At 50.8% G+C, this 13,166-nt stretch overlaps 1 protein-coding gene and 1 long non-coding RNA gene across 7 annotated transcripts in view; one reads left to right on the top strand and one right to left on the bottom strand.

Annotated features, from left to right (window-relative positions):
- The first annotated feature begins 82 nt into the window (after positions 1-82).
- Positions 83-505, top strand: LOC143259532 (uncharacterized). The gene is made up of 2 exons (XR_013033516.1): positions 83-207; positions 285-505. It is a non-coding gene; the product is annotated as an uncharacterized LOC143259532 (long non-coding RNA).
- The window catches only part of sff (BRSK family serine/threonine-protein kinase sugar-free frosting), a 40,892-nt gene continuing 28,048 nt past the window's right edge, over positions 323-13,166 (bottom strand). For 3 of the 6 annotated variants that reach the window (XM_033482588.2, XM_033482586.2, XM_033482589.2), the window contains exon 13: positions 323-12,901. In XM_033482588.2, coding sequence (XP_033338479.2) covers positions 12,677-12,901 — 225 coding nt within the window. In that variant the 3' untranslated portion in view covers positions 323-12,676. The remainder of the gene's footprint in view (positions 12,902-13,166) is intronic. The other 3 variants (XR_013033515.1, XR_004492066.2, XM_076522311.1) reach the window with 3 other exon arrangements.

Below are 13,166 nucleotides of genomic sequence, written 5' to 3'. Positions count from 1 at the left end.
AGCAGTTTCAGCGTTTTGCCACCGGACTAATTGGCGCTGTACGGACCTCGTTCGAAGCTTCATTTTTCCTCCACAAGAGGCACCACTTTCGTTTTCATTTGCGCAATACAGGATCGCCGAATAATATTAATTATTATCAAATTAGAGGATGAAGCAATAAACTAAGTGGCAACAATTAACGACACAATAGAAGACATAATAAAATTGGTAAACTCAATAATACCACACACTGTACTTGTAATATCGTAAACTCTACTAATTATGACAATCGGTGCTACATATAGGTTCGATGCGCAGTTTCGAGATTAAATTGACAAGGAAGTTAGTAATATTTGTTTATTAGTAATGTTGCATTATTATTACTTTTATACATATTTGATATTGGCCATCAACAAATATGTTACAATTTTTCTCTCCCCACTGTTCTCGTGTTTATTCGTTTGCCTTGAAAACTAACGATATATTTTATAATAATACAGAATAATTCATAGTCATTGCGTGACAAGTACCAGTAGTAATCGTTAGTACAATAACTGTACACTGTATTTGTAGCTCGCTTCAAGTAACCTATACAAATAGTAATTTGAATCACTGAAATTACTCGGTAATGTAATACGTAATTGAACGAAACAATTGCGACCAGTGTCAATTGTTGTATGTTTGTCGACGTAACGACTGTTCCTTGTTCATTTTCGTCTAAAACAAAATCTCATTCGAAGTCTCCGGAAATGAAGATCGCTTGATTTCGTTCGTGGGTCCTCGAGACTCGAATCACAATACGCGTACACCGTTGCCGTGGTAACCAGAAATCGAAATGATTTACGCTTAAAATGAAAGGAGGCTAACTTTATCGCTACGCGGAATCAGGGAGTTTTAGGGCAGGATCTTTTCTTCGTCTTATTCTTTCGTAAAAAAATAGTTCATCGCAAGTGCATCGAATTTAGTGCGAACGGCCAATCCCGCCGAAATTCTCAAATACAAATGAACGAATTGATCGTGAAGTTGCGCGGCTCCGGCCGCCAGATGACGCTCCTCGTCTTTTTTATTTATCGCATGTATTGTACTTATACGTTTATCTTATTCTTATGTTTCTATTCTTTACACGTTTTACTTTCTATTATATTCTGTGTTATCTTGTATGCGGTAAACACAACGTCGTTAATCACCATCGTCGTCCGCGTCGTCGTTTTATAGTTATCGTTATTTTTTACTATTATTAGGATTATCCTTAATCGATTAAATTTAGCTAAGCGAAGAATCGATCGCCTGAAAATTCGCGATCAATTTTATTTGGTGCTTGAAATACGAACGAAAAATATTATTTGAAATTGCAATCTCTTCCTTTCTTTTTTTTTCCATTTTTGTAGACCTCGGGTTAGAACTAGCCCGGCACTTCCGGTACCGTCAACTTCACGATCGAACGCTCGTTTGTTTGAAAAAGCGGAGCGATAGGATTCGTCTAATTTACAGCTACGTCGATCGAGTGTGATTACACGTCTTCTTTTCTTTTTTTTTCTCTTTTATAGGAAATACCGTGCAGGAAGTACATACGTAGAATAAACGCTATCGTTTCATCGACCACTCGAGAGCGGTTAGTGTCGCGCGATGACTCGAGTAGTGTTTCACGTAGTCGTTCGACGATCAGTGTCCGTGGTTCGCGCGCTCCCGCGGATGTCCTTTGTTTTTTCTCGCGAGTGAAACGTTAGCGACACCCAAATCGACGTAACTATTTTCGCACCGGTTTGTGATCTTCATTTGCAAATTAAGCGGCAAGTATTCCAATAACTTCGTCGTGATCGGCTGCACGCGGTAAGTACATAAGTCATTGTTGTGTAGTATGCATGCACCGGTAACATCGACCGGCGAAATCGCTTCGTCTTTCTCTGATCCTGGCGGAAACCGATCGGTGACAACGGTTCCCGATTATAAATCCGTCGTTGCCGGATCGATTAATTAACGCGTCGAAATATTCTCTCTAATAACCGGCAACTACGACGTTTCGTGACTCAATCTTTAACCTGTCCGGTGTCCTCGAACGGAACCCGCGGTGTCTCGGGTCCCGTATTCGACGACATTATCGGTTTCAATTTTTCTCTATGATAAACAATGCGACGCGAACACACCGAGATCGAGCGTACACCTGATCAAGAAATTTCGAGCAAATCCAATTGAATCGTAATTGTCGCGAAACGCGTAGAATCGCGACGCGCCCGGCGCGTGTCACCGTGTCACGGCGCATCGGTTTCAGCCAGAAGCAATTCTCGAATCGAACTAAGGTTTGCACAGGCGAGTACTTTATAGCGAAACGGTTTGCAACAATCGGTCCGAAGCGTGTTCGATATTCGTTATCGTAGTTGATCGGCGTTGTATATAATGCACGGTGTAATTTCGTACGAGACGAATGTTGTCTGTCGTTCGACACGATTTCTCACCACACCCCCATCCACTTATAATTCGTATGCTCGACGAAGATCGAATCGGTCGAGAAGTTCTTCCCGCCTTTTTTCTTTTTTGTTTTGTTTCTTACAGAGGGGTTAGGTTGGGACGATATATCGCGTAAGAGACTCCACTCGCGGACAAGTCTGACAAGTTACAACAAGAATTACTTTTTTTTTTTCGGGACAAAAACGTTATCGGACTCACAGCCGTTATTGTCAGTTGTCATGGACGTTACTAAATACTCGGTACATACGACGCGCAACTGGTGAATCGAATCGCTGTACGCCCGGGATCCTCGAACACTTTGCGATCCATCTCGACCGCAATCGCGTTGCATACTTATCAGCGCGATCGTATCAGAGTTTAGGCGGCGTTCCGAACGCGACTACCGATTCGGTTTCCCAAAATTTTCTCTTGGACAGCTTTCAACGGTCGGTTGCGATTGCTCTTTTTTTAGCGTAGCGCTATCTAAAACGTTGCGGCGACATATTTGATCGATAATTAACACTAAACCCACCGCTTTCTTATTTTGCAATTCTGCAAAGTTTCGTGGAAAACGCTCGAATAAGTTATATCATTGGAGCAAGTTTTACAATAAAAACTTTACAAATTCTAAATAAATTCGGTCTTTTCATTTTTGTGAAGCAGTACACGCCAGTTAGAATTACTGTTTGGTAGGTTTAGTGTTAAACATTCGCGAAAAGCGCGGTACTCTTCGACAGTTTTCAACGGTCGGTTGCGATTGCTCTTTTTTAGCGTAGCGCTATCTAGAACGTTGCGGCGACATATTTGATCGATAATTAACACTAAACCTACCGCTTTCTTATTTTGCAATTCTGCAAAGTTTCGTGGAAAACGCTCGAATAAGTTATATCATTGGAGCAAGTTTTACAATAAAAACTTTACAAATTCTAAATAAATTCGATCTCCTCGCTTTTGTGAAGCAGTACACGCCAGTTAGAATTACTGTTTGGTAGGTTTAGTGTTAAACATTCGCGAAAAGAATAACCGACGTTCAACACCGTTATAAGCGCGGAACATTGGCGCGAGAATTCCCGCGATATCGAAGCCGTTCAACGAAACGAAATCGCGACCGAACGGTTAACATTTACTCGAATCAATGAATTCCGGTAAAAGTCCTAAGCAACGTTCGGTCCGTTCGAATGTATCGCAATTAAAAATGAATCTCTAACCGGTCGACGCGTTGACCGTTCGATTCCGTTCGAAAATTTGCACCCAACGTAGCCGAACAATGGCGTCGCGGCACCGAAGCTGAAGGACCGCAAAGCGTCGATACTGGCATACTGATTATGTATCTTTGATATGAACTGTTTCACACGGAAATACCGACGCGTGCGCGACCGGGACCGTCGTTGCCGACGATTGTTCGCGCGATCGCGCTACGACACGCGACGGTCGTTCTTCTCCTTTCCCTCCGCAAAACTTTTTCGAATAATTTCAATCCGCGATCGTGGTTCGAAGCGGCTCGCGCATCGCTGTGCGCAACTATAAAAAACGGTTGGAAAACTTGAAAAGATTCAACAACGTCACACTCGTGTACGAAACAACGTTCGGTCCCACGCTCCCCCTCTCCTCCACCCCCTCGCCGATCTGAACCCGTTCGAAAAGCCCGCGAACCGTTTCTCAATCCGTGGATCCACGGTCATCGATCCGGACTCGACGAGATCCTCGAGGATCAGCTCGGGACGCGTCGCGAGGCTCCGTTTTCTCCGCGAAGAATATTCCTTTTTTTTTTTGAAAATTCCCTTCGAATATTTTCCAAGCGACTCGAACCCGGAAGCCGCGTGCTTTCGAACTTTCCTATCCGCGGCGTGCCGAATAATCGTTGGACGGTGCTCGCGGTGAAATACTTCACACGAAACACACCTAATCGATGCGCGCGGGAATCGAAGCTCGCTCGCGCGAGACGCGACTCGCGGATCCCTCGTGTACGGGGTTCGATTATCCAAGCGAATCTCCCACGGGATATACGAACATCTGTTTGCGCGTCTGTCACGGGATCGTTGAAGCAGTTCGGAAAGCGCCTACGAGTATCGATAGTTTGCCGGAGCCGGAACGTTTCCGCGTCGGAACGTTCGGCGAACATTTAGCCGAGACGAAGCGCGAGGGGCGGAACAGGCAACGCGGAACGGGTCGAAGCTCGGCGACGCGTCGTCCCTCGCGATAAGCTCTAGCCAGAAAGCCAGAACGCGATCGAAAATCTGGAACACGCGAGTCCTGCGGGATCTTCGGTCGCATTGCCCGATTCTACGGATCGGCGAGGTTCTGCGGTGTGCGGGTTGTGTCGGTCGATCGGCGGCCAAATAAACGGAGCAAATAAACGCGGGACAGCCGAATGTGTGGACAAAGCGGACCGAGCGTCGTCGTGATCGATAAGTCCGTCAGGAAACAAAAGGAGACCGGCGATCCGAGAGACGTTGTTCCAGTTTCGTGGCGAAACGAAGCGTCGCGTTGGATCGGTGACGGAACCGGTTGCCTCTGCTTCAGCGAAGCGAGCCGATAAGTAAATTTCAAGGGTGATATCGAGGGTGATCTTTGCGGTAACGGGGCGTTCCATTTGCGTCGCTTTGGGCGACCAGTTAATTGGAGCGGTCGCCGAGCTTCGGAGGTTGCCGGAGAGAGGAAGAGAGAGAGTGAGAGAGAGAGAGAGAGAGAGACTCTGGGCTGGCCAACGCGCTGCAAGTGCGGAAACAACGTTAACCAACGCGGTAATTAGCACGGTTCAGGTGTGGTTGGCGGGTCGCGGGCGTCAAAGCGAGCGTCGCTTCTTGCACGGAACGGAATGGAACGGAATGGAATGGAATGGAATGGAATGGAATGGAATGACCGAGACACGGTCAAGACACGCGGGCAACCTTCGAGTCTCTCGCGTTCTCTTTGTTCCTGACCGCGATCCTCCGGGCGGGACGCGACCGCGCCCGCACAGAGGGACTCTCGAAATGCGTCAGAAGCACACGATAACGATCGATATCCCTTGGAACCTCGACCGACCACACTCGACCACCGCACGACGCGATGCTCCGACCAGCGCGTTCCAGCTGGACAAAACCCAAAATAGCCCGAACGAGACGAACGCTCGAGAACTCTGGTTCCACCACAATTGTAAATTTCTTTCGCCGGGACGTTGGAAACCGGCGAGATCGTTCTTTCGAGTCGAATGGAAGACGCGAGATGACTTATGGCTCTCGGAACAGAGAGTCGAGAGAGTCGTGCGTTGGGGTATACGGGATGCACCGATGATGCAGCTCGAGCGACAGACGTCTCCTCGCGACAGGAGAAGAGCTTTCCTCCCGAGGGTCGTTCATAAGGCTTCCGCGGGTAATGGAGATATTAGGTCGAGTCGTAAATAACTTCCGATGCGGCTAGGTAGAATCTATCGTTCGCATCTGCTCGCTACTAGTCGCGAAGGAGACTTTGCTTTCATCGGATATGAAAGACGATTGCATAAGACAAAAGACAAAATAAATGTGTGAGAAAGAAGCGAAAGTTGTTTATGACTCGGGCCTGGTACAGTAACGTCTCCCTAACTGAGACAGCTTGGATCGTGCAGAAATATGGACAATTTGGGAGCAGGAGACACGATTGTTCCGGCTTCGCGCCATGTTTTTACTAATCGTTGACGATCGGTAACTATAAAGACGAGTCGCGAGGCTCCTCTTCCCAAATTGTCCACTTTCGTGGACAATCCGAGCGTCAATTAGGGAGACATTGCTGTATTATCGCCGCACGGCTCGGCTGCATTTTCGGAGCCGCGGTCGCGTCGTCCGTGCGACGGAAAAGCGTCGCTTGGACTTCGTCGAGTTGAAACGACGTCGGTCGCGAATCATCCCCGAAAGGACATCGGTAACAGTTGAAAGATCGAAACGGCGATCGTTTCGATCGGTTGTGAAATCGATCGCAGTTCCAGGCTTTCCGCGTTCGAATTTGATCGCGATCATCTAAAAACCACTCTCGATCCGCGATCGTGTTTCACTTTGGTTGTCGGCAACCGTTTCAGCGATTGCCGTCGAAGGGAGATATCACCGCGCGAGCGCGGTTCAAGGGACAGGGTCGCCTATGTTTTTTTTCGGCGAATTTCTATCGGATCGATCGATCTCTGTTGTCCGCGACGCTCTCGATTGGATGCGATGCGCCGCGGATCGCGGGGTCTTTACCGATCGTTGCTTCTCGTCGAGCCGATCGATCGTCGAAAAAACGATAACGGCATTCGAATGCGTTGCGCAACGTTTTAATTCCGCTAATTGGATTCCTCGAGCGAGGCTCCGCCGCTGTGCACGCTCTCGGGTATCTGTGCTTGTGCCTGTGCCTGTGCCTGTGCCTATGTAACAAAACGTCAACAAGTAAACGTGCGATAAATAAATCGATTGCAAATCGCCTTATAAATTGTATAAAAATCTCCTCTATCTGCCTAGCTTAATGCCTTAAGGATACGGTGTCGGGAATCTGTATAGTCCTACGGTTTCTATGCCCGGTCAAGGGGACACCGTTGCAGCTTCCGCTCGCAAGCTCGTCTCCGTTCACCGGGAAAGCACACGCGCGCGGTCTCTGGTCGCGCTTTCTCCCGCTCCTTTGCCCCCGCATCGCTTTCGCGACTCCATAAACATCGTCGTGGAGTTCACGATGAACTCCTTGAACATCTCCGGAGAGCATCGCGTCGAACGCCGCGACCAGGGACTCGCGCGGATCACGCAAAAGCGAGTCGAAAAATAAATCGGAGACACGTGAGGGATTAGCGAGTATTGTTGATCGTCCGTAGAGCTTAGCCGTGTATGCGCGCGAGAATTCGAACGGAAAAACAGGAGACAGAAGAGGAACCGGTGTGCGTCCCGAGGTATCCGATATAGGTACACGTCGGGCACACCGTTCGCCATTCACTCGAGTATTCGCCGCGAAGTACTCTAAGTATATCTCTCTGCCTCGTCCAATAAATTCGCACGATATAAAATCCTAGCTTAGTATGGCCGGTAATTTGTTTCCCTCGCGTCCTCGTCCCTCCACCGTCTTCCACGATCCCTTCTTCCCTTCCTCCTCCTCCTCCACCTCCTCCTTCTTCTCGTCGCACCCCGTCTCCCACAGCTCCCCCTTCTCCCCTTCGCGATCGAGTCCTGCTACCTTACGTCGTACGAGTTAGTTTTATTATTAATCCGCGATTTTAGTAAATAGATAACCGCAAGCTTACGTCTAATCTGAATTTTATAAGGTAGTGTGGCGTTGCTTGGCGCGTGTCTCTCTGTGTGTTTCTGTCTGTCTGTCTCTGCCTGTGCGCGCGTGTGTACGTGTAGTTATGTGTTTCCCCCGCGCGCGTGTCTCTTGCATGCGTCGCGTACGGTACCAAAGATTCGTCTCGACTATCCAACAAATTTCCGTCCTTTTTTCTTCTTCCCCCCTCTGTATCTCTATTCAGCTCTCCCCCCTTCACCCTTTTCTCTCGCGTCTCGCACGCCGGCGATCGCGACCGCGCTCGGATCTCTCCGCCGACTATTATCCGATACCGGTTTAAAATCTAAGCGATTAACAAACAAACGATACCTCCGCCTCTTGCTCGTCCCTGTCGCATTAACCCTATTTTACCTACGAGCTCTATGCGCGACCACGTCTCGTGCCGCTTCACCTCCACCTTATTCTCTAGCTGCAAGCTTCTTAACGGAATGCTTTCGTACAAATAACGCGACACGAAGTCGAGTAACTTTCCGAATATCGGCCGACGGCCGCTTCTTCCCCCTTCCCGCGCCTTTCCCCTCGTCCGTCTTCGAAGCGACGAACGGGTCGAAAAATAGTTAACCGACTATTATAGTTAACCGAATCACAGTTAACTAAAATAGTTAACCGACTCGCTCGGTTCGTTCGCGAGGAACCGCGCCTCCGCTCGCGACTGTCGCTGTGCTACGTTCGACGAGAACTGCCGGAAAACGCGGCTGTACGAGCGGCTGTTACACGACGACGCTCCGGGACGAATTTTAGAGGAACCTCGTCGAGGGCCCTCGCACCCTCTCGCGCGGAAGCGGCCGAAAATCGCGATTCGATCGGGCCGATCGCGCGTCGCTCGCGCGCGACTGTTCGGATTTTCCGGCAGTTCCCGTCGAACGAAGCGCGTAGGCCTGCGTCGGCCGACCAATCTTTTCCTTCGCCGAACCGTCGGCGAAGAGAACGCAGTCTCAAGTTACCCTGTAAGCCAGCTCGGGGGCTTCCTCATCCCCGACATCGAGCGAACCGAGACGCCGAGAACTTCTTCGCCACCGCGCGCTGTCTCCCCGAGGAACGCGCGAACTCTGCCAGCGCGATTGCAAACGATGCACTCCGCAGATCTACGTAGATTATTGCTGTGAATCGCGAGACCCCCTGTCCGAATCGCGGGAAGCTCGCTCGTCGCCTCGCTGTTCCCAAAAAACGTCTCCGCGTTCGCCGCGATCCGATCGCGCGGACAGCGCGTTCCGGCGCTCGGTTGCTCGGTTTCGCCGAGCGAGAAGGAACCGCGGTTTCCCGCGATTTCCACGATGTTCGTCGGCCCGATTCGAGAACCGCCGGGGCGACGAATGGGAACGTATCCGAACGAAAACGATACGAACAACTACGGCTGCTACTGTTACGGAGTTTTTTACGTGCTAGAGTCGTCTCGCGTGTCGCGCCGGACGGCTCCGCTCTCCGCGAGCGGAATCACGGGCGTTCTCGCGGAATCGACGGGACCTCGACTTTAGTGGTTAGTGTCGGGTTTAGGGTCTTAGAACGAGAGCCTTCGGTTAGAAAACGGTGCTAGCTGGGTAGTTCGCTAGCGGTTACGATGCGGTTACGATTCGCGCCTGCGATTCGTCGTTCCACTAAGAAGCCGGGGACAATTGCCGCGATATGTCTGTTCGGGTGGGTCTGTCTGCTGCGAGAAGAACGCGTGTAGCACGATGATAACTATACTCTCCGCGTACTATATCGTTACCCTTAAACTTCTCTACGCTACGGCTAGAAACGCCTAGATCCTATCGTTCTCCGCCAACGGCCAGATTTTCCATCCCCTTTTCACCGCTCGAGCTGTCTCTTCTTCACCCCCCCATCCCTCCCTCCCCCTATTAACCCTCCGTTCATCCCCTTCGCTCTTTCCTATCCCTGTGTTATGTTAGTTTTCGCGCAAGAAGCAGACAAGAAGCCGTACGCGCCGCAACGCGTCGCTCGTCGCTGAAACCTACCTACTTATACGTGTACGTACGCGCCGATGTATATATATATCTGTGTTGATCTTTTCTTTCGGGATATTTATTATTTATTTATATATATATATATTTAATATATATATCTATATTCGCATTTATATTCATATATATATATATTAGTCTTTTGAAATGTTTATCCTCGTGCGTGCAAAAAATAAATCTCTCGACGCGATCGTTGCGCCGCGAGTGAATTTTCATCTCTTTCTCGTTCGTCATTCTCCTTGCTCCGTTAAAGTCGCTCGCCCTCGGCTGGAAAATCATTCGCAAAGCAGTTCTATTTTCCTTTCAGTAGTTTCGTCGTAGTCGTTCGTTCGTTCGTTCGTTCGTTCGCGGAGTCGTCGTTCGTCCGAAGCGGCCGTTCGAAGATTCAACGTCGCGATCGCGAACGTATCTCGTTTCGCGATTCCTCGCTAACAGGGAAAAATTCGATTAATCATCTCTCCCGACGGTCCCTCGACTCGCGGATTCGGCCGAGACGTTGTCGCCGCACCCCCCGCCGTCGCCCTGCCCGCGGAACCACCCCTCTCCGTATCACGTTCTACAGTTCCCGGAATCGTTTTGTGTCTGAAGTTTCAATGCTTATTGCACAGCTTTCTACCTCGTTGCATCTTCGTTGATCGGGGCGAAACGATTCTCGGTTAAATTCATTACTTCGACGCGCAACAAAAATCATCTACTTTAAGGCACGATTGAAACTTCAGTCACGAGCCTCGTTGGAAAGCACGAGGGGACGCCGCGAGAGAAGCGCGCGCGGTCCAACGGTGAACATCGCCGACCTTTGAAACGTCGCGAACGCGTTCAAGTCGTTCGCCGTTCTTGTTATTAAAACTAAATCGAATTCAGACTAAATCGAATTCGATCGATGAGTCGAGCTGATTCGATTCGCTTTCGTTCGCAACCGCGTCGCGATCAGGACACGTCTTCGTCCCTCGATCGTTTCGCCGACGTTCGTTTCTCGCGAATCTCCTCGTTCGAATTCAGCGTTCCCGACGCGTTTGATCGAAAGAAGTAGACCGAACTGCACCGTTGCATCGTTAGCCCGACGGTCGAATGAAATATTCAAACCGCCGCGGTATATGGTCTCTCGAGGCCAGCGTGTATCGAACATCCTAATCTACGACGGGGGTGGTTTCGCGAGGCCGACCGCGGGACGGTTGCCGCGAGCGTTCGCGATCGAGTCGGTGACCCGAAGGTCTCTCTGTGACCCGAAGGTCTCGAAGGCGAAGCGGAGCCGGGTGTCGCGAGGGCGAGAACGGAGAGCGAGCCGGTATCGTTGGAAAAGCTGCGCGCCGGTTCTCCGAGCCGGAGAGCCGGAGACTGTAGAAAGTTTGATGCGCCAGCCGCCGCGGCGTGGCAGGGTGTAAAAATAGCGTCGCTGAAGAAACTTTAATCAATTGGTCGCCGATACTTTGCCCCGGGCTCTCCGTTCTCGCCGTTCTCACCGGGATGCTGGCCCCGCGATTCGAGACCCGTAATCGCCTCGGAATGCTCGGCGACGACGCGCCGCGTCGGTTCGCGTCGAGTTCTAAGGCTGGGAATCGGAGTTCGGCGTGTGCTCGCGCGTCTAAATTAATTCTAAGGCATGCGGCACGCGTGTGTCCGGCTGCTCGACGATCGACGCGATTCCCTGGTCGCCACGGCGTCTATTCGCCGGCGCGAATACAGTAATGTCTCTCCAATTGACGCTCGGATTGTCCACGAAAAATGGACGATTTTGGAAGAGGAGATACGATTGTCCGAGCCTCGCGGTTCGCTTTTATAGTTACGAATTGTCAACAACTATAAGAACGAGCTGCAGGGCTCGAACAATCGTATCTCCTCTTCCCAAATTGTCCACTTTTTGTGCACAATCCGAGCGTCGATAAGGGAGACATTACTGTAATTGCTATCTCAATTGCTGTCTCAAATGGATCGGTATCGTCTCCACCTTTTCGACTAACAGTCCGAAACGTACGATTTCAAATAATTATGCCCAGGTCCGAGACGCGTCCGGGCTAAACGAAACTAAACGCGCAGAGAATCGTCCGCGATGAATCGCGATCGCGATCGATCTCCGTGAAGCGGAGAACCGGCCCGTCGAGAAGCGGGACTCGTCGAGCCGCGGGAAACCGTGAATCCGGAGAGGTCGACGAAATGAATATAGATTTTATCGAAAACGCGACGACGGTTCGACGAGAACGCGCGCGCGGGGCGTCGTTCCGCCGGCGCTTAATCTCTGTCGGTCGACGAACGGGCTCGGGGCGGTCTCGTGCCCGCCCCGGGACCGGGACACACGCGAGCGCAATTTTCATTCAACGTCTCCGTGGTTTCCCCCGGTCGATTTAATACTTGCTACGGGAACGAAATTGGCTAATCGCGTTGATACACAACAGGGTTAATAATACGTACCAAGGTAAAACACTCTTACAACGACACGATCCGATGTACACCGATATACAACGTCACTATTGCACTTCACTATTGCGTGGAGACGCGGGATGATCGAGCTTCGATCGCTGGCGGACGGGACGCGAGAGGCGAGAAGCGAGCAGCGAGCAGCGAGTAGCGAGCAAGCGAGACGAATCCGCGAATCTCGCGACGCTTGATTCTCCTCCCGCCGCGCCGTTGCTTCTCCGTCGAATTCGAACATCTTGTGCGGTGAACCGAACGATTGCTCGGCCATGGCGGATCTCGAACCTCTCTCTTTCTCTCTCTCTTTCTCTCTCTATCTCTCTTTCTCTTTGATTTTCTCAGTCTTGCTTGCGTTCTTGTCGCTTCTCTCGTATTCCATCGCCGGTTCGAGTCGCGTTAGCGTCTTCGGTCGAGCCTCTCTCCCTCGAAAGGGTGTCGTCGACGACGACGACGACGCCGTCGTTGGCTCGGCTGGCTGCCGACCAGAGGGTTTTTAGCATCGTTTCCGGCGTGGCAGAGGCGGGGATGGGAGCAGAGCGGGGTCGAGAAATTCACCAGAACCTCTGGGCGCTGTCCCACAGGTTCTTCAGGCTGGATCGAAACTCGAAACGAAAGTTCTGATAGTATCACGCTATGTTGTTTCCGCTCATCGTGGTCACGCACTTCTTCTCAGGCGTGTTCTGGCTCTCCGAGTTGCTGCGGACCGCCTTCGTCGGGCTGCCCGGCGTCGGCGTCGAGTCGCCCGGCAGCGGGTTGTTGTTGTTCGTCGACGTCGAGCTACGCCGGCCGTTCTCACGGGTCGGCGACTTCACGTCGAACACCGACGTCTCCGACTCGAGGTCCGAGTCGATCTGCAAATCACCGAGCACCGGGTCAAGCCTCGAACCGACATCCCTCTGTCCGTCGGGAACGTACGGAACCGGCCGCGGAAACGCGAACCGTATCTCGACACCTTTTTCTTTTTTTTTGTTTCAAACGGAATCGATCGGTTCCGATCGTCGCGACGAGACAAGCGCGCGAGCACGTTTCGTGCTCGATTTTATAGCGATTTTGTAAAGGTCAAATTCGAGTCGAGAAGTTCGGTCGCGAGATCAGCGCTCGATCAGCGTAGAAACG

This window comes from Megalopta genalis, chromosome 5 (assembly GCF_051020955.1).
Source record: "Megalopta genalis isolate 19385.01 chromosome 5, iyMegGena1_principal, whole genome shotgun sequence".
NCBI lineage: Eukaryota > Metazoa > Arthropoda > Insecta > Hymenoptera > Halictidae > Megalopta > Megalopta genalis.
Note: the sequence above shows the minus strand (reverse complement) of the source record. Positions and strands in the feature narration are given on the sequence as shown.